The following is a 19,904-nucleotide window of genomic DNA, read 5'->3' as shown; positions in this document are numbered from 1 at the left end:
CATTGCTGCTATGAACATTGGGGTACAGATGGCCTTTCTTGTCACTACATATGTATCTTTGGGGTAAATACCCAGTAGTGCAATTGCAAGGTCATAGGGAAGCTCTTTTTTTAATTTCTTAAGGAATCTCCATAATGTTTTCCAAAGTGGCTGTACCAACTTGCATTTCCACCAACAGTGTAAGGGTTCCCCTTTCTCCACATCCTCTCCAACATGTATAGTTTACTGTCTTGTTAATTTTGACCATTATAACTGGTGTAAGGTGGTATCTCAATGTGGTTTTGATTTGAATCTCCCTGATGGCTAGTGATGATGAACATTTTTTCATGTGTCTGTTAGCCATTTGTATGTCTTCATTGGAGAAGTGTCTGTTCATGTCTTCTGCCCATTTTTTGACATGATTATCTGTTTTGTATGTGTTGAGTTTGAGGGATTCTTTATAGATCCTGGATATAAGCCCTTTGTCTGTATTGTCATTTGTGAATATCTTCTCCTATTCTGTGGGTTGCCTCTTTGTTTTGTTGACTGTTTCCTTTGCTGTGCAGAAGCTTTTGATCTTGATGAAGTCCCCAAAATACATTTTCACTTTTGTTTCCTTTGACTTTGGAGACATATCTTCAAAGAAGCTGCTGTGGCCTATGTCGAATAAATTATTGCCTGAGTTCTCCTCTAGAATTCTGATGGATTCCTGCCTCATGTTGAGGTCTTTTATCCATTTCAAATTTATCTTTGTGTATGGTATAAGAGAATGGTCGAGTTTCATTCTTCAACACATAGGTGTCCAATTTTCCCAGAACCATTTATTGAAGAGACTGTCTTTTCCACTGGATATTTTTTCCTGCTTTGTCAAAGATTATTTGACCATAATGTCGAGGGTCCACATCTGGGCTCTCTTATCACTGTTTCTTGTTTTTGTTTTTACTTTCATTATTTTTGAATTGTGCTATAACTTAATCTACTCAGATTTTTTTTTTAAGATTTTTATTTTATTTATTTGACAGAGAGAAATCACAAGTAGACAGAGAGGCAGGCAGAGAGAGAGAGAGGGAAGCAGGCTCCCCGCTGAGCAGAGAGCCCGATGCGGGACTCGATCCCAGGACCCTGAGATCATGACCTGAGCCGAAGGCAGCGGCTTAACCCACTGAGCCACCCAGGCGCCCCTACTCAGATTTTTTTAATTCTTGGGTCAGATATGTCATTTGTAATTTCTTATAAAAGCATTCGCTTTAGATTTGCAAATTTGTTGATAAGGGGTTTTACATAAAATATTCTTTTTAAAAAATTATTTATTTATTTGAGTGAGAGAATGAGACAGCACAAACAAGGAGAGGGAGAAGCAGGGTTCCAGCTGAGTCGGGAACTTGATGTGTGGATTGACCCTGGGATCATGACCCAAGCCAAAGGCAGACTTTTAACTGACTGACCCACCCAGACACCCTACATAAAATATTCTTATAGGGATGCCTGGGTGGCTTAGTTGGTTGGATGACTGCCTTTGGCTCAGGTTATGATCCTGGAGTTCTGGGATCAAGTCCCGCATAGGGCTCCCAGCTCCATGGGGAGTCTGCTTCTCCCTCCAACCTTCTCCTTGCTCATGCTTTCTCTCACTATCTCTCAAATAAATAAATCAAATCTTAAAAAAAAATAAAATAAAATATTCTTATAAAATTTGTTTTCCCCAGGCTTATAGTTGTGTCTGCTTTTATCACTTTTATTGCATGTTATGCTGTCTCTTTTTCTTGGACAGAAATGTTTAGTTGTTTCAACTGTCTTCTTCTTCTTTTTTTTTTTTTTAAAGATTTATTATTTATTTATTTGACACAGAGAGAGAGAGAGAGAGAGGGATCACAAGTAGGCAGAGAGCAGGCAGAGTGAGAGGGGGAAGCAAGCCCCCTGCTGAGCAGAGAGCCCAATGTGGGACTCGATCCCAGAACCCTGGGATCATGACCCAAGCTGAAGGCAGAGGCTTAACCCACTGAGCCATGAAGGCGCCCCTCAACTGTCTTTAAAAACAAAATAATTTCCAATTATTTTTAAGTCTACTAGGTTTATATTATATATTTCTTTATTTTCTCCTACATTCTTTGGATTTGTTTTATTTTACTTTTTCTCCTTCCTTGAGGTGTATCTTTTATTTGTTTACTTTCAATTCATTTTCTACCCTAAATAACTGAGGCTTTTATGTATCCTCCTATCCCCACATCCTGTATCATGGCTCTATTCTACAGGTTTCAGAAGTAGACCTATCATTATTGCTTCTTTCCTTTTTTTTTTTTTTTAAGATTCATTTATTTGAGGGCACCTGGGTGGCTCAGTGGGTTAAGCCGCTGCCTTCGGCTCGGGTCGTGATCTCAGGGTCCTGGGATCGAGTCCCGCATCGGGCTCCCTGCTCAGCGGGGAGCCTGCTTCCCTCTCTCTCTCTCTGCCTGCCTCTCCATCTACTTGTGATTTCTCTCTGTCAAATAAATAAATAAAATCTTAAAAAAAAAAGATTCATTTATTTGAGGGGGGATATGAGGGGCAGAAGGAGAGAAGCAGATGCCCTACTGAGTGTGGAGACCAATGAGGGGCTCTATTCCATGTCCCTGAGACTATAACCTGAGCAGAAACCACAAGGGTAGGATGCCCAACTGACTGCACCATCTTTTTAAAGATTTATTCATTATTGCTTATTTCTAAATAGTTTATAAATTCCATTTTGATTTTCTCTTTAGCTCAAGAATTACTTTAAAAAAGTATTCTAAAAATCAACAAGTACATAGGTTTTTGGGGATGGTGTCAAAAATCCTTTTATGGTTCTGATTTTATTATATGGTAATCAGAGAATGTAGTTTGCATTAAATCTGCTTTTTGAAATTTGTTGAGATTTCTTGTGGCCTAATGTTATAAACATTGGAAAAATTGTGAATCTCTGAAAAGGGTAGATTCTGTAACATCATGTGTTTAATTAAGTTATTCAGATCTTCTATTTCTTTTTTCCCTTCAATCCCTTAATTTCTGGGAGTAGTATGGATCTTACAGAGCCTGTGGTTTTGTCCATGTTTCTTTATTTCTTCTAGTTTTTGCTGTGTATGTTTCTGAATCATTAGATTTATAGCAGATACACATTTTAAGTGAAACTTTATTAATATAAAAATCCCTGGATGTTAATTAATGCATTCTAATAAATTTGTTTCAGTTTTTGTCTAATATTTACCTGTGTTTGCTTTATTTTTGTTAAATTTTCTTACCATTTGTTTTTCCACTGCTTTATTCTCAACAGTGTTGTTTAATTTTCAGTTTGTCTCTTATAAATGGCATATAAGTAGATTTGTGACTCAGTCTAAGTGCTTCTATCTTTTAATAAGAAATTTATCTAGTTTACAGTTTGTGACATGTGCTACAGCTGGACCTACCCTGCCTTATCAATTTATGTTTTATATTTAATTTGCTTCTTTTGTTGTCATTGGTTTGCACTTGGGTTTTTTAAAATTTTGTTCAGCTTTATTCTTTTTCCCCCTTAGTGAGATTGGTTGACTTGTGATTTTTTTGGCCAAGAAGGAAGGTTCATTTTTTTTTCTATTCCAGTAGTTTGAAAATTATTTCTTCCATTCTATTTGTCATAGTGAATTACCTTTACATTTTAAATAAACATATCTAAACCTAGTTTTCTTATCAAACTGTAGAGTTAGTATAAATTGCATCTCACAAATAAGTCAAGACCTTAATATGCTTTGTTTCTCTTCCATACTAGTTCCACATTTTCTGAATATTCTTTTTGGATTTATTTATAACATTTTATAGTATTATACCACACCCTGCATAAAAAGTTATTTAGACTAAATTATAAGATTTAATTTTTCCTTTGCTTACCACACTGTCTTCATCCTATATTTTTTTCATTAACTCATTAGTTCATTTGCTGGGTTATATCCTCAAATAATTATTTCAAAGTCCATTTGAGATAAATTTTTGAAAGCTTTGTATGCTTAAAAGTGTCTTTAGCTTTCCTTTCCTCCTCAATGTTTGTTTAAATGAATGAAGAAACTTTGATTCAAAAATAGTTTCCCAGGGGTGCCTGAGTGGCTCAGTAGGTTAAGGGTATGACTCTTGATCTTGGCTCAGGTCGATCTCAGAGTTATGAGTTCAAGCCCTGCATTGGGATCCACACTGGGTGTGGAGCCTATTTAAAAAGAAGTTTCCCTCAGGATTTTTTTGCCCATATGACTTCTTGAATCCATGTTGTTAATGAGAAATCTGATCCAGATGTGATTACTAAGTTTTTGTAAATTACTAATTTTTCCCTCTTGGATATCTTTGAAGAGTTCTCTTAATTTTATTTATTTATTTATTAACATATAGTGTATTATTTGTTGCAGGGATACAAGTCTGTGATTTATCAGTCTTAACACAATTCACAGCACTCACCATAGCACATACCCTCCCCAATGTCCATCACCCAGCCACCCCATCCCTCTCACCCTCTCCACTCCAGCAACCCTCAGTTTGTTTCCTGAGATTAAGAGTTTGTTATGGTTTGTCTCCCTCTCTAGTTTCATCTTGTTTCATTTTTTGGAGAACACTTCTAACTTACTTATTTCACATTGGCTCTGCCTTCAACTAGAAAGAGACCCAGCCATTTATCACCTGCTCTACTCCTGTGATCCTTGTGCAGGCCACCATCATGGCTCTCTGGGGTTATAGAGAGCCTTCCACCAAGTCACAGTTCTCTCTGCTTCCACCCTTCACCCTGTGAGAACTCTGTCACCCTTGCCTCTCTTTAGCAGCCAGAGCAGTCTTTTAAAAACTCTCTGTACAAGATTCCTCAGTGACTTCCCATTACACTCAGAGGAAGAGTGAAGGTCTTCATAATGCTCTGAGCATCCTGTGTGATATCATCCTCTGTTATCTGTCTGGCTTACTTTCTCCTTCCATTCCTCTCTAGGCTCATGGGCCTCCTAACTATTATTCCTTGGGTTTTAGCAGAAGACAAATATGTGTTCATAGTTACTAACATGCCTTTGATTTTTTTTTAAAAAATGAAGTTTACATAATAGCATGGTCTGTCAGCAGAGACATGAAGGTTAATTGAAGATGGTGGGGGCATATTTGCAGTCTGTTGCCATATTAACATTTTCTGTGTGTAGTAAGGTACGTACAGAATTAGATAACATGGTCACCATACCTTTGAGTCCAGTTTTGTGGATTAAGCTGAAGGAACCAGAACCTCAGGCTCATAGGCAGGCAGGGTCCATGGGGGGGGGGGGGCGGGGCTGCCCAGCCAACTTCTGATTCCCACTCCCAAGTCACATTGCTTCAGACCAGTCATCCCAGGAGGCAGGTAGTAGATTAGAGAAAGAATGGACTTTGTAGTTGCTTGGAACAGGTCTCAAATCCTGGTTCCTTCCCCTGAGTAGCTGTCTGAATGTAGATGGATTCGTTTTACATCCACTCCCTCAGTGGATACTTACTGAGTATCAGGCCCTGTTTTAGGAGCCAGGGATATATAAGGTACAAAACACAAATATCTCTGCCCCCACATGGCTTGAATTCTGTTGGGAGAGCTTTCATTCTATTGATAAGTTATCTGTGCTCTCAGAGCCTCAGTGTTTTCATCTACAAAAAGAGGCTCTGTATAACATCATCTACTTAGTATGAATGCTGTTGAACTAGAATAGTCACAGACCCAGCACATGGGGATTCTGAGTGCATCTTAGTTCCTCCACTCTGTTTTTCTCTACAACACTCTTTTCTAGCACTTACTATCACAGTGCTCTGGAAACTGTGTCTGATACATAACAAGCAACAAACTGAATTGAATGCCAATGTCTAGGTAATTTTCTAAGAATATGTAGATACTTTATTTGGAAGACACTGGCACTCTTAGTAGTGGCTTCTCTCCTCCATCCTTGAAGATTATTGGGGATCCTTATTGGGAGCGGGGGAGAGGGAGTTTTAGGAAATTTTGTAAATTGCCTGTTACCTTTGAAATCTCTTTTCGACTCCATATTGTGAAGACTTGATTACTCCTATAACATTTTTCCTGATTCCCTTTTTGGGGGTTGAGACCATGTGAGCATTTTACCTGTTCTTTTGCATGTGAGATTTCCCTGTGCCATGTTGCTTTTGTGACTTGCCTTTTTAACATTATAAATATTTTATTATTCAACTTTATGAGAAAATGCAAGAAAGCACAGACTCTTGTAAAAAAGTCATGTTGTGGAATTGGCGGTCATCTAAGAGGCCTGTCATACACCTGGAATCCATCATGGCTTAGGATCTCAGGCATCTAGGGGAGCCCATCTTAAAAAACAGCTCTGAGAATGGTGATATAATATGGAATAATGGAGTTGAAATTTTGGCTAAATAATATTTTGAAATTCGATGCCACGTTGCCAGTGTGTTCCTAAATTGACAGTCATTGGGCAGCATTCCATATTGTCTCTAGTTTATGTCTTAACTGAGCTGGCTGGGAACACATCAAAAGTTACAGCTTCAAATTGTAATGTGCTGCTTGCCATACCATGGGTATGACAGAAGCACTTATATTACTTTGCATAGCTTATAACTCTTCTTTTAAATTACCTCTCTGAATTGACATTTCTCTTAGGTATAATCCACCCTAAGATTAAATTTGGTTAGCCCCTTCATAGTTCAGAATTTAAACTAGTTAAAGACCTTTATGCACTTCTTTATACTCAAGATAACGTAGGCCTTGTTAATTTCAACTTTAAGAACCCCTCAGAGATTTTGTAGGGACTTTAGCAATAAATTTAGAAAACAGTTTGGGTTATAATATGCAGTATTTTCATGAATAAAAATATGGCACTTCTAAGATATTCCAAAAGGAATCTAATTTAGTGTCTGGAGTTTAAAGTCATTTTCTCAACTGTGGACCTTACAAGGGCAGTTCATTGGGAGTCTGTGTACCCATTGTTGATCAATGTAGAGGGTGTTCTGCATCCAAACACCTACTTCTGTCTTTCAGTAGTCTTTCTTGCCTACTACCCTGTCCAGTAGGTCAACCAAACCAGTGGTTCTCAAAAATTGGAAGAGTTAAAGGAATCACCTGGGTAGTTTTAAAAAATTTACATTCTCAGACTCCTGCCACAGAAATTCTGAATTGGTGAATGAAGGAGATGTGACACTTGCCATGGGACCTCTCTTTCTGGCCCCTGTCCTGTCCTTAACAGTTTGGTGACCATACCGATGTACCCATGATATACCCCATATAAAACAATACTTAAAACAGTAGCAGAGCAGTGTGCCTAGACTGGGAGAAGAAAGAGGCCACACCGAGGCCACAGACACAGCTGCAGGCTGAAGTAGAGACTTTATAAGAATACCCAAATGCTGAACTGGAGACAGACACATAGGCTACTCCATCTGCTGTTATTCCACAAAGTTTCAAGCCAGTTTCCAACTCAGAACACTCTTTTTTCCCCATGTCTGTCATGTGGCGTGTGTGTGTGTGTGTGTGTGTGTGTGTGTGTGTGTGTGTGTGTTGGGTGGCGCGCTCTCTTCCTTTCTTTAGTTTATTATAGCCAGTTAAATAGAAAATAAGAGAGAAAGAGAGAGAGATACAAAGATAGAGATATGGGTACTTTTGGCAAAGTTCAAGACAGAAAAGAAAGACATTTAGCAGTAAACAAGAGAATACTTGCTGAAAAAAATATGTGAAGTAGTTCCTGGTGGGTGGGGAATAGCAGTATTTTTTTTAGATCTTTTGAAGATAACTCAGTACTCTCATATTTCAGTTTCCCAAGTAAATGGCTTTATTTATAAAGACTGATAGCATCATCATTGAAGATGATCAGTTATTAAAAAGTCAGTCTTGTAATGGGAATCCCCTGTTGTTCATTCTAAATTAAGCCAAGGAAGTCCTGAATAATTATCATTGATTCAACAAATATTTATTGATGCAGATGCTAGCCTCATGGGGCTTACAACGTGAAGGGGGTACAGATAAATAAAGACAGTGACACTGCTAAGTAGCAAGTGCTGTGATAAGGAACACCAAAGCCACTCGATTCACCCAATCTTGGGGAATGCAGGAAGGCTTCAGGAGGACAGGAGATCTCAAGTTGCATTGTGAAGGGGAAAAAGGTGCTAACCAAAAATCCAAGGAATCAAATGTGCTAAGACCTGGATATAAGAAAGCATGACCACTATCTGGAGACCTGAGAATGGTCCTCAATGCCTACCTACACTATCTACAGCTGGCAAGTGATGGGGCTGGGGAGTTAATTGGATGCCAGATCATGAAGAACCTTGTACATCATATGGAGAAGTTCCAAAGTTATATTTGGGTTGCCTGTTTCATATGTAGCTTTTATATTTAGCTACCTTTGTCTTCTTTCTATCACAGACTTCACAATATCATAAGCAGTATTGCCGTTCTGTTTGTTACAAATAACGAGGAACTTTGAAAGTGGCACGTGTATAGAAAAGGGTTAACATGGAAGGCTTTTGTCCATAGAAAGTCTTGCTTTCAAGGTTGACCCTTGGCTGGTCCCACCCTGATAGAAATGTTCCCTAACAAATAAGGTTGGCTCACTGTATCTAAACTATGCAAACAATATGGTTTATCCTGGAATTTTGATACAGGCTAGAAGACCAACTCCCAGTGAAACCCTTCAGTGCTGTCTCTAAAGGCCTTCCATAGGTGGAAACATCACACACGTTACTGTATTTTCATAAGTGGGGGAAGAATGAGCTCTGACCCATCATGAGAAGGAAAAAACACAAGAAAGCTGCAGTCATATTCCTTCATACCTCACCTATTTTTCCCCATTATGATCCACTGTATATCCTTACCGCATCACTGTGATAATACTTAGCCATAAGTACAACTCTATGCGAAGTCCCATGAGCCCTTCCTATGAATTTCCTAACACAGGGGAAGTCTTGAGGCTCACCAGTACACCTGCTAGGACTGTTTATACCTAGAGTTATTTATTAGACAAAGACAAAATGTGAGCTATCAAATGTAGAAGTAAGAGTTTCCTTATTTTGTTTTTGTATAGTATTTTTTTAAAACCCATACTCTTCTAACCCAGTTTGATCTGTCATCATTATTTCTCAAATTGGGCTCTGAGTTACTTTTGACTTTTACTTTCAAATGACAGAAACACGTTAGCTTTTAGGAAAGTGAAATAAAGCTACTGTGTCTAAGGGTAATTTTTAATCAAGAGATCCAGAAAGGATTTGAAGTCCTTGGAATAGTTATAGTGTCCCAAGGTGACTTTTTTTTTTCCTTTTTCTCTATCTCTCTTTTTAAGATATATTTTTTTAATTTGCAAGAGAGAGAGTGAGAGTGTGCAGGAGAGGGGAGAGGGTCAAAGGGAGAAGATACTCCCCGCTGAGCTGGGAGCCTGACACAGGACTCTATCCAGGGACTCTGGGATCATGACCTGAGCCAAAGGCAGTCGCTTAACCAAGCCACCCAGACCCCCTTTCCTTTCTCTTCTAACAGGTGAGGATGTATTTGATTGGGCAGCTTCTGATGTACTTGCACAGTACTATGGTGTAGCACCATAGTACAGACAGCTCTCTGGCCATGTTAAAGATGCATTAGTATTTATAGAATACCTGCCATGAACCAGATACTTTTATATATTTTTTATTGGGAAATTCCACTCAAGTCATACTTGAAAAGAGCATGAGAGACTATGGACTCTGAAAAACAATCTGAGGGGTTTGAAGTGGCCGGGGGGATGGGAGGTCAGGGTACCAGGTGGTGGGTATTATAGAGGGCACAGATTGTATGGAGTACTGGGTGTGGTGAAAAAATAATGATACTGTTATGCTAAAAATAAATAAATGAAAAAAAAAGTTCAAAAATAAATGATTCAAAAAAAAAAAGAAAAGAAAAGAGCTTCTTTTTAAACCATTAAAAGAAGTCCTGAAATAACTTATCACCATCCAGGAAATCCTGGGATTTCTTATAGGCTTATCTTCAATTAGGTAAATTCCTTGGAGCTCCGCCCTCTCTTATGGAGTAACTGGTAGTGGTCTGCCACTCAGTTGAGCCGCCCCCCCACCCCCCCACCCCCACCCTTAGGCAGGCTTTCTGTTTCCATCATCTTTGTCTCCCTTTAGACTGTGGTAGGACTGTCAACATGGTGGGCGTAGGGCTCCCTGCTTTCTATTTGACCTTGTAGCCCTTCATAGAAGACTTTTCTGGGGTCTAGTAGGTAAAGAGTGCTATTTTCACAGCACAGCTGAGCTTGTTTTTGATCTTTATTTCTCATCCAATTGGAGAGGATTTACAGTTCATAAATGGACTCTGATATAGGAGGTCCCTGGAGTTAGTATATGGCAACACAGTGATTTCCCAGCAACGTGCAGTTTTACAAGGATAGCTTTCTTCATAAGGCTATTTACGTTGTGTCTGCTCCCACTTTATTGCCTTTCCATCCTTTATTTTTTCTCCTTTATCCTCTCACTTACCACATTGTCAGACTTCTCCCTGCAGCTGGCCATAAATACTTAATACTTAACTGCACTTACAGAACGAAGTTTTGTATTTATTGTTCATAACTTCCAATGCAAATGAAACATTTTTATTGTATTTCTCTGTTTACAGTAACTCCATGGAAATGTTTCTTATTCATGGGAGCCTAGATTTTGTTGTTGTTGTTGTGTTGTTTTGTTATGTATGAGCAGGGGGATAATTTTGTTTGACTTGGTTTTGCCCTTCTGATCCAATAGCTGTAATGGGAAGTGGATTTTCTATTGCTGGTATAAGTCTGCTTAGTATTAGTTGCCAACAAAAATTCAGTTATAATCAAATTGGAGGTGATTTATGCTGCCCTTTGTATTTAGAGTCCTGCTTAATGAGGTATGTGAGTGTTGCAAGATTTGCTGGTGCAGCCTCTACATTGTGCCCTTTGATATATATATATTTTAATTTAATTTAATTTTTTTCAGTGTTCCAAAATTCATTGTTTATGCACCACACCCAGTGCTCCATGCAATATGTGCCCTCCATAATACCCACCACCAGGCTCACCCAATCTCCCATCCTCCTCCTCTCCAAAACCCTCAGTTTGTTTCTCAGAGTTCACAGTCTCTCATGGTTCATCTCCCCCTCCAATTTTCCCCAATTCCCTTCTCTCCATCTCCCAATGTCCTCTGTGTTATTTTTATGCTCCACAAGTAAGTGAAACCATATGATAATCGACTCTCTCTGCTTAATTTATTTCACTCAGCATAATCTCTTCCAGTCCCATCCATATGGTTATAAAAGTTGAGTATTCATCCTTTCTGATGGAGGCATAATATTCCATTGTATATATGGACCATATCTTCTTTATCCATTTGTCCGTTGGAGGGCATCTTGGTTCTTTCCACAGTTTGGCGACCGTGGCCATTGCTGCTATGAACATCGGGGTACAGATGGCCCTTTTTTTCACTACATCTGTATCTTTGGGGTAAATACCCAGTAGTGCAATTATAGGGGCAGAGGATAACTCTATTTTTAATTTCTTAAGGAATCTCCACAGTGTTTTCCAAAGTGGCTGCCCCAACAGTGTAAGGTGGTTCCCCTTTGTCCACATCCTCCCCAACACATGTTGTTTACTGTCTTGTTAATTTTGGCCGTTCTAACTGGTATGAGGTGGAATCTCAATGTGGTTTTGATTTGAATCTCCCTGATGGTTTCTATTCTAGTTTTCCAGAGAGATGGTCATTCAGAGCCTACACGTCTGTTCTGTATTTTGAACCTTGGATGAGAATATTCATTCAGGCCAAAAGAGTTAAAACAAAACATTTATGTTACTGCCTCTACAGACCCAGGTAACTCACCTTCTTTCAATTAACTTCATAGAGTTTTTATTTATAAAATCAATATGCCCCTCTCCCTCAACGTGTCAAAGTGATTTGATAGTAAGAATCTTAAAATTTGATAGTAAGGTTTATAAATGAAAGTCAGACTGCTTCTGAAGGGTTTGCTGAAGGGTAATCATGTGTAACAAATATTTTGCCATAATATTTGCCATAATAACAACACACTGCCATGAACACTCTGAAGTTAGAGAATCATTCTAAGGATGATTTTATTTTTTACTCCGTTGCATCTTAGGTGCTTTGATTTTGATGTTCATTAAACAAATCACAGTTCACTTACATGTTCTGCTTACACAGATATTTGAACTATTAAATCATATATATGTGTATGTATATTTTATATGTATAATGAACATACTTACAAATTTGGTTCACTTGTATTTTAGTGTAAACTTTTTTATACCATATAACTTATTATGCCATAATAACTTATTATAACCATAATAACTTATTATACCCATATAACCCAAATAACTTATTATAACCATAATAACTTATTGTATTATAAACTTATTTTACCATAATAAGTCTAGTTAACATACATAACCACACATAGATTAAATTTTTCTTGTGATGAGAACTTTTAAGATCTCTCTTAGAAACTTTCAAATATGCAATACAGTATTGTTAACTGTGCTATACATTACATCCCCAAGACTTATTTTGTAACTGGAAGTTTGTACCAGCATAAATTTTTTTAAGATGACATTTCCATATTACTAAATTCATCTTGCCCAATTACACATGCAGTCAGAACAGTCTTTGTGTGTGTTGTTTCTGGATGGTCATTCATTTGCTCACCAAAACATTTATCAGAGTCTCCTATGAATCCTAAGATTGTGCTAGGTTCAAAGCATAAAAATGATTGGTTCTAGTTTTGAGGAGCTTAATATCTTCTGGGAGAAGCATTTAATGCTTGTATGCTGTTGATATATATATGTCTTATTACATACATTGTTGTGTTTGGTTTTTGTAGTAACTCTATGGGTCACATTTGATTTTCACCATTTCAGAGATAGGGAACTGTCACAATTGGACAAGAGCTCAAATATTCTGGCTTCAGATTCTTTACCAATTCACATTCACTGCTTCTTCCCCTATATTACATTAACTTTTTATAATAGACCTACATTTGTTATGTTGTCTTTTTTTCATGAAAAATTAGTGGCTTTCCTGGGGCTTTGCAATCACTCATGATAATATCAGTATTAAAGTTATAGATCTCTTAATCGTATGTCGTGAATAAGTCTAGTTATCATCTGTCACCATACAAAGTTATTACAATATTTTAACTGTTTTCCCTATGGTATACATTACATGCTTATTACTAATTTATTTTATAACTGGAAGCTTGTCCTTCTTAATTCCTGTCACCTGTTTTGCCTGCCTTGACCTGTCCCCTCTCTGGTAATCAACATTCTGTTTCTTATATCAGTGAGTCTGTTTCTGTTTTCTCTTGTTTATTCATTTATTTTTTAGATTTCACATATAAATGAAATTATATGGTATTTGTCTTTCTTTTTCTGACTTATTTCACTTAGCATAGTACCCTATAGATCCATTCATCAGGGTTTTTTTTTATACTAAGTTGTATAAGTTCTTTATATATTTTAGATATTAACTAGTTATTAATTGTTTGATGTGCAAATATCTTTTCCCATTCAGTAGGTTGCCTTTTCATTTTCTCATGGTTTCCTTAGCTGTGCAAAAACTTTTTAGTTTGATGTAAATCCATTTATTAATTTTTAATAATAATACTTATTAATATTAATAATGATTATAATAATATAACTATTAAAACTTTTGCCCTTGCTTACTGAGACTATTCTAAAATAATATTGCCAATACCAGTGCCGAAGAACTTACCATCAATGTTTTCTTCTAGGAGTTTCATGGTTTCAGGTCTTAGGGTCAAGTCTAATCTATTTTGAATTTATGTCTGTATATGGTATAAGATGGTGATCAAGTTCATTCTTTCACATGTATTTGTCCAATTTCCCCAGCACCATTTATTGAAGAGATTGTACTTTCCCCGTTGTATGTTCTTTCCTCCTTTATCATAGATTAATTGACCATATATGTGTGAGTTTATTTCTGGGCTCTCTATTCCTCTTCATTGATCTTGTGTGTCTGTTTTCATACCAGGACCAAACTTTTATGATTATTATAGATTTGAAGTATGTCTGAAATCTGGAGGAATGACCTCCAGCTTGTTATTTTTTTTTTCGCCAAGAATTGCTTTGGCTACTTGGGATCCCTTGTGGTTCCATTCAAATTTTAGGATTCTTTGTTCTAGTTTTGTGGAAAATGTCATTGGTATTTTGATGAGGATTGCATTGAATGTGTAGATTGCTTTCTGTAGTATGAACATTTTAATGATATTAATTCTCCCAGTCTATGGCATTGAGATATCTTTCCATTTATTTTTTTTCCCAGTTTCTTTCATCAGTGCCTTACAGTCTTTGGAGTACAGGTCTTTCACCTCCTTCGTTAAATTTATTCCTAGGTGTTTATTCTTTTTGGTGTAATTGTAAATGGGATTGTTTGCTTAATTTCTCTTTATGATAGCTTATTATTAGCATATAGGACTGCAGCCAATTTCTCTTTTTAAAATCAATTTATTTATTCATCCATTTAGGACTGTTATATTAGTTTCAGGTGTACAATTTGGCAATTCACCACTTCCATACATCGCCCAGTGCTCATCACAACAAGTGCACTCCTTAATCCCATCACATATTTACTCCAACCCCCCACCCCTCTCCCCACTGGTAACCACCAGTTTGTTCTCTATGGTTAAGAGTCTATTTCTTGATTTCTTTCTCTCTCTGTCTTTCTCTTTCCCTCTTTTTCCCTTTGAAACACAGCCAATTTCTATGTTATGTTATGTATGTTAATTTTGTATCTCGAGGCTTTATGGAATTCGTATATTAGTTGTAATAGTTTTTTGATGATCTCTTTGTGTTTTTTTTATGTGTAGTACTGTGTAACTAGTGATAGACTTACTTCTTTCTTCCTAATTATGGAATTAGTCTTCCTAATTATTCTTCCTAATTATTTCCTTTTCTTACCTAATTGCTATAGCTAGGACTTTCAGTACTATGTTGAATAAAAGTGATGGTGAGAGTGGGTACCTTTGTCTTGTTCCTAATCTTACAGGGAAAGCTGTCACCTTTTTACCTCTGTTGTTTGTTGTGTAGAAGCTCTTTCAGTCAGCTGTTGTTCTTCAGGAGGAATTGCTTTATGTGTAGGTATAGTTTCCGTGTATCCATGGGTAGAGGTGATCAGGATCTTCCTGTGCTACCGTCTTGGACTGTCTCCCTGCTTTACTTTTCATTTCTGATTATACTGAAGATTATAGTTGAAAAGTCTCCTACTTGTTTCCCAGTTCATATCAAAGTGATGCTTCCTTTCCATCAGTCTTATTCTTCTGGGAAGTACCAAGGGTCCCTTGGATCAATCAATATAGCTGATCTTTTCAAATTAGATTACTTCTCTCTTAGTGAGTTTGGGTAAAAAATGGTTTAAGCCAAAGGAAAATGTGGAATTGTCTCATTTTCTCAGGGAATTATAGTAAATTGAATGTCAGGTACCTAAATTACTGGTATTGAGTGATAACTGTTTCCCATTCTAGTATATTTTTTATTCACCTTTCAAAGTTATATTCTCAGGTATGTGTTACTAGGAAATAGAGATAGTATAAATGCTTCGTTTGTTTCATAAAAGTTATTTAAGGAGGTCTGCACTTTTGTGAAGTTTCCCTTAGGGTTCTGATAAACTGTCAAATCTGATATTTGGTATTAACGGTATGGACAGATTTAATCCTTTATGGCTTTGTCCTTTTTAGACTTACCTCTCTCTCTGCTATATTTACTTGCATATAACTTCCCTCACTGGTTCTCTGGAGGGAGAATTTTTGTGTAAGAAATTGTACAGCTCCTCCATGTTATCTCATCCCTAGTGGGTTAACCCTTCCTTTCCTTTCCTTTCCTTTTCCCTTTCTTACCTTTTTTCCTTTTTCCTTCCCTTTTTTCCTTTTTCCTTTCCTTTCCTTTCTTTCTTGAAGGGCATTATAGCTCTCTCATGGCTGCATCAGAACAAATTAAGAGCTGCAAATGACCCTATTTGATCAAAGTGGGGGCATGTAAAAGGTATTAAAAAGTGATTAGCATATGGTTCTTTGTAAGTTATTCAGGGACACTAAGTTTATGGTTTGCTGTTGACTGCTCTGCAATACTATGTTTGTTGGATGGTCTTTCAGTTTTGGGGCATGCTTCCTACCCTCTCACATCCCACCCACCTAAACAAACTAATAATACTTAAAAAGTATCTCTTTTGCAAACTATGCATTTTACGTGTCCCTTCATGAATTTGTATGATTTTAATTATTTAATCTTTTGGTATATGGTAGAAGTTGCAAACAAAATCTGGATGAGCGAAACCTGGATCTGAGTTCTGATTTTGTCATTTACTAGTTGTGAACCTTTGGCAATGCCTTGAGCCTGGCTCTTACCCTCTGTGTATTGGGAACTCCTCTGCCACTTAGGGTTGTTGTGAGGATTGAAATAAAAATAGGTTTTGTTTTAAACATGAAACTACTCAGTGCAGTTCTCAACATATTCACAAATAAACATCAATTGTTACTGTACAAATGAATAGTGACAAGTGGATGGAATGACCACCCTATGCGAGGTAATGTCAAACAACATCAGAAAAATTTCTGTCCTCATAAACCTTACATTCTAGTGGAGAAAAAAAATAATAGGCAAACAATAAATAAAAAATATGTGAAATAATGGGTAATTCTAAGGGCTATGAAAAGAAACAAAGTAAGGCAGGGAATAAAGACCTAGGAGGAGGAGGAGAACTGTTGTAGATAGGAAATCAAGGAAAGGGGCTAGTTCTAAGTAAGTAACCTTTGAGCAGAGAGCTGAATAAACTGAGAAAGTGAACATGTTATCTACCCTTGCATAATAAATCACCCCCAAATTTAGTGGCTTATTAATAAAAGTAATTCCTCGTTAGTTATTCCTCAGTTTCTATAGGTCAGTAATTGGAGAGTGGTTCTTGGGATTCCTCATGAAGTTGCTGAGACATCTTGGCTGGGCTTGCTGAAGGCTTGATGGGAGCTAGAGGATATACTTCCCAGCTGGCTGACTCACATGGCTGGCAGGGGGGTTCCTGTTTACAAGGACCACTGCACTGGGCTTCCTGAGTGTTCTCATGGCAAAGGGACAAGCTTCTACCAGAGTGAGAAGTTTAAGAGAACAAAGTAGAAACTGCCATCTTTTAGAACCTAGCTTCAAAAGCCACATACCATCACTTCTACCATGTTCTTTTGGTCACATGGGCCAGCCTGGAGCCAGTGTAGGAGGGCACCACACAAAGCATGAATACCAGGGGTAATTACTGTCAGAGGATGTCTTGCAAGGTGAATACCGCAGTGAGTCATGCAAGAACTTTACGGGAAGATGTCTTCAGGAAGCGAGGAGAGTAACTGTAAAGGTAAGTATAAAGGGTTAGAAGGCAAGTATAGCTAGAGCACTGTGATGGGGAAGAGATGAGGTAAATAGGAGCAGATCCTATAGGACCTTGAGCAGTATGGCAAGAAGAGGTTGTATTGAGAACATAAAGACTTTTGAGAAAAAGCAGCATTACTTGATTTATATTTTAAAAAGATTATTCTGGCTGCTGAGTGGAGAATTGATTTTATGGGACAAGAAAGGAGGAAGGAAGATGACATAGGTTACCATTACTGTATTGCAGGTACAGGTGGCCTGAGTTGGAGTGGTAGTAGTGCAGTCATAAGTAGTGTTCAGATTAGAGATATGCTGTAAAGACAGAGCCAGCAAGACTTGATGATGGATTGGGTGAGGAGTGGGGAGGAAATGGGGAGTCATGGATGCCTTCTCAGTTTTTTGCCTGAGCACAATCCTAGGAATGATAGGGAAGATGCTGGGTAGGGGTGAAGAGTGATGGTGAGTGGAGTTCTCTCTACCCACTGTGAACGAGCTGGTCCATTCGACATCCAGGTGTAGCTATCAACATTCTACTGGCCAAAAAATTTTTGATCATGCTTCATTACATGTTTTGATGAATAACTAAGGACTATAGCTATTTCATAGTATGACTAAACTAGATAAACTCACATAATTTTAAAAAAGGAAATAGTTATGATTGTGAATTCAATAACATACTTAATCATGGGCTAATTTTTTCTGCATCAATAAAAGTTAGGAACTGTAGTTTTCTTTACTTGTAGTCATTTGACCAATTCCAAAAACTTAAAATACTATAGTTTGTGTTAGCCAAAATGTCGTTCACAAATTTTGTATATGTGACTATTAAGGGCCAATAAAAGTTTTAATTTCTGAAGGTGGTTATGATTGAAATACTCACTCAAGGGGCACCTGGGTGGCTCAGTGGGTTAAGCCTCTGCCTTCGGCTCAGGTCGTGATCTCAGGGTCCTGGGTGCTCAGCAGGGAGCCTGCTTCCCCCCTCTCTCTCTGCCTGCCTCTCTACCTACTTATGATCTCTCTCTCTCTCTCTCTGTCAAATAAATAAAATAAAATAAAATAAAATAAAATAAAATAAATACTCACTCAATATGCTTTATTATGCTCTACTCTATCCATCTGTAACATAAAACCTTAAAAATCACTGTTTTCATATTTTTATTTCTCTTGGGGGGAAGAGTTCTATTTTGCTCTTAAAAGTGTAAAATTAATAAAAATACAAATAATACAGTTAGGTTATTGGGGAAAAAATCATATAACTAAAATCCCCCTTTGCCAGTTGGCATTCACTCTGTGCTCTACCAATCCATAGTCTCCCCAGATGGGAACCTCTGCTAGAAGTTTAATAAATACTCTTCCAGATTGTCTTACACACATTTACACCCATACATATGTGTGTGCAAAACCACATTTGTATATAGAATTCTTTTTTAAAACATAAAATTCATATGCAGCTTGCTCTTTTCACTTACAAATTATCTCTTGGAGACCTTTCTCTGTCATTTAAAAAATATATTATGTAGTACTCTATGGCTTATTTAACTTTGTTGCATATATTTAGGACTTTTAGAGTTTTTATTGTTACAGTGCTAAACTGGACATGCTTGGGCATCATTGGACAGATGTGTATTTATGCTAATATGTCATTATTTCTGTGGAACAGACTTCTGAAGTAAATTTCTGAGTAAGAAGAGAGATAACACCATTAATTTTAATGGGTGCACCATTGATTTTCTCTCCAAGAAGACCCAGTTTATTCTTACACCAAGTGCCCTTTTTTCTGGTTCCAAATTTGCACTTGCTATTAACAATATTTTCTTTTTTCATTTTTACCATTCTGAAGAGCAAAACATTTATATTGTTTTAGTTTTCATTTCCCTCAATATTTTCATTGACCTTAAGTTTTTTTCAACTCCTTCAGAAGAAAATCTTCAATAAATTGTTTTATGTATTAAGTGAACATCAAATATTTGAATGCAGTTTTATTGATGGAAAGATTCGGGGAGGTAGAAGCTGAAATGGGGGAGGGAGAGTGGAGGCCTACAATGTGGCAGAATGTGGTGGTTTAGAGAGAAAGCAGAAACAGTAGGAGGGCAAAGGCTGAAGCCTAGCATTGAGGACAGAAGTGTCGAGTAAAAGTGAAGTTTGGGAGATGGGTTTGGAAAGAGTTCTAACCCCTGAAGAACTGGAGGCCTAGTCATAGAGGGAATCCTATTCCCCTGCCCTCAGATGCAAGGAAGGAGAAATAGACAGTTGGATAGTTTCCCTTCCTTGTCCTCCAGGGTGTGCATTGCTCTGGCTTTTAAAGGCGTTTTGATCTGCAAGAGCCCACCTTTAGGAAGATTAGAAGTGTCTGGCTGAGGTAGACTCCCGGTTATGGATGGGGATTGACCGAAAATTCTTTCCTTATGACAATGGTCAGATTCATTACACTGAATTTCCACAAGTACATATATTTCTTTGTTAGCTTTCTAAAATTGGTATGGACACTTGTAAAATTTAAATGGTGAAAGCATGCGGATCATCTGAGGTGTCCCAGATCATCTGGGACCAGGTTGT

At 37.5% G+C, this 19,904-nt stretch overlaps 1 protein-coding gene across 1 annotated transcript in view; it reads left to right on the top strand.

Annotated features, from left to right (window-relative positions):
• MORC1 (MORC family CW-type zinc finger 1) overlaps positions 1-19,904 on the top strand; it is a 187,187-nt gene that overhangs the window by 58,039 nt on the left and 109,244 nt on the right. Inside the window, exon 12 of the mRNA XM_044254799.1 lies at positions 11,653-11,778. Within this exon, the coding sequence (XP_044110734.1) occupies positions 11,653-11,778 (126 nt within the window). The remainder of the gene's footprint in view (positions 1-11,652; positions 11,779-19,904) is intronic.

This window comes from Neovison vison, chromosome 6 (assembly GCF_020171115.1).
Source record: "Neovison vison isolate M4711 chromosome 6, ASM_NN_V1, whole genome shotgun sequence".
Lineage (NCBI taxonomy): Eukaryota > Metazoa > Chordata > Mammalia > Carnivora > Mustelidae > Neogale > Neogale vison.
The sequence above is the reverse complement of the archived record's forward strand: the minus strand, read 5'-3'. Positions and strand labels throughout refer to the sequence as shown.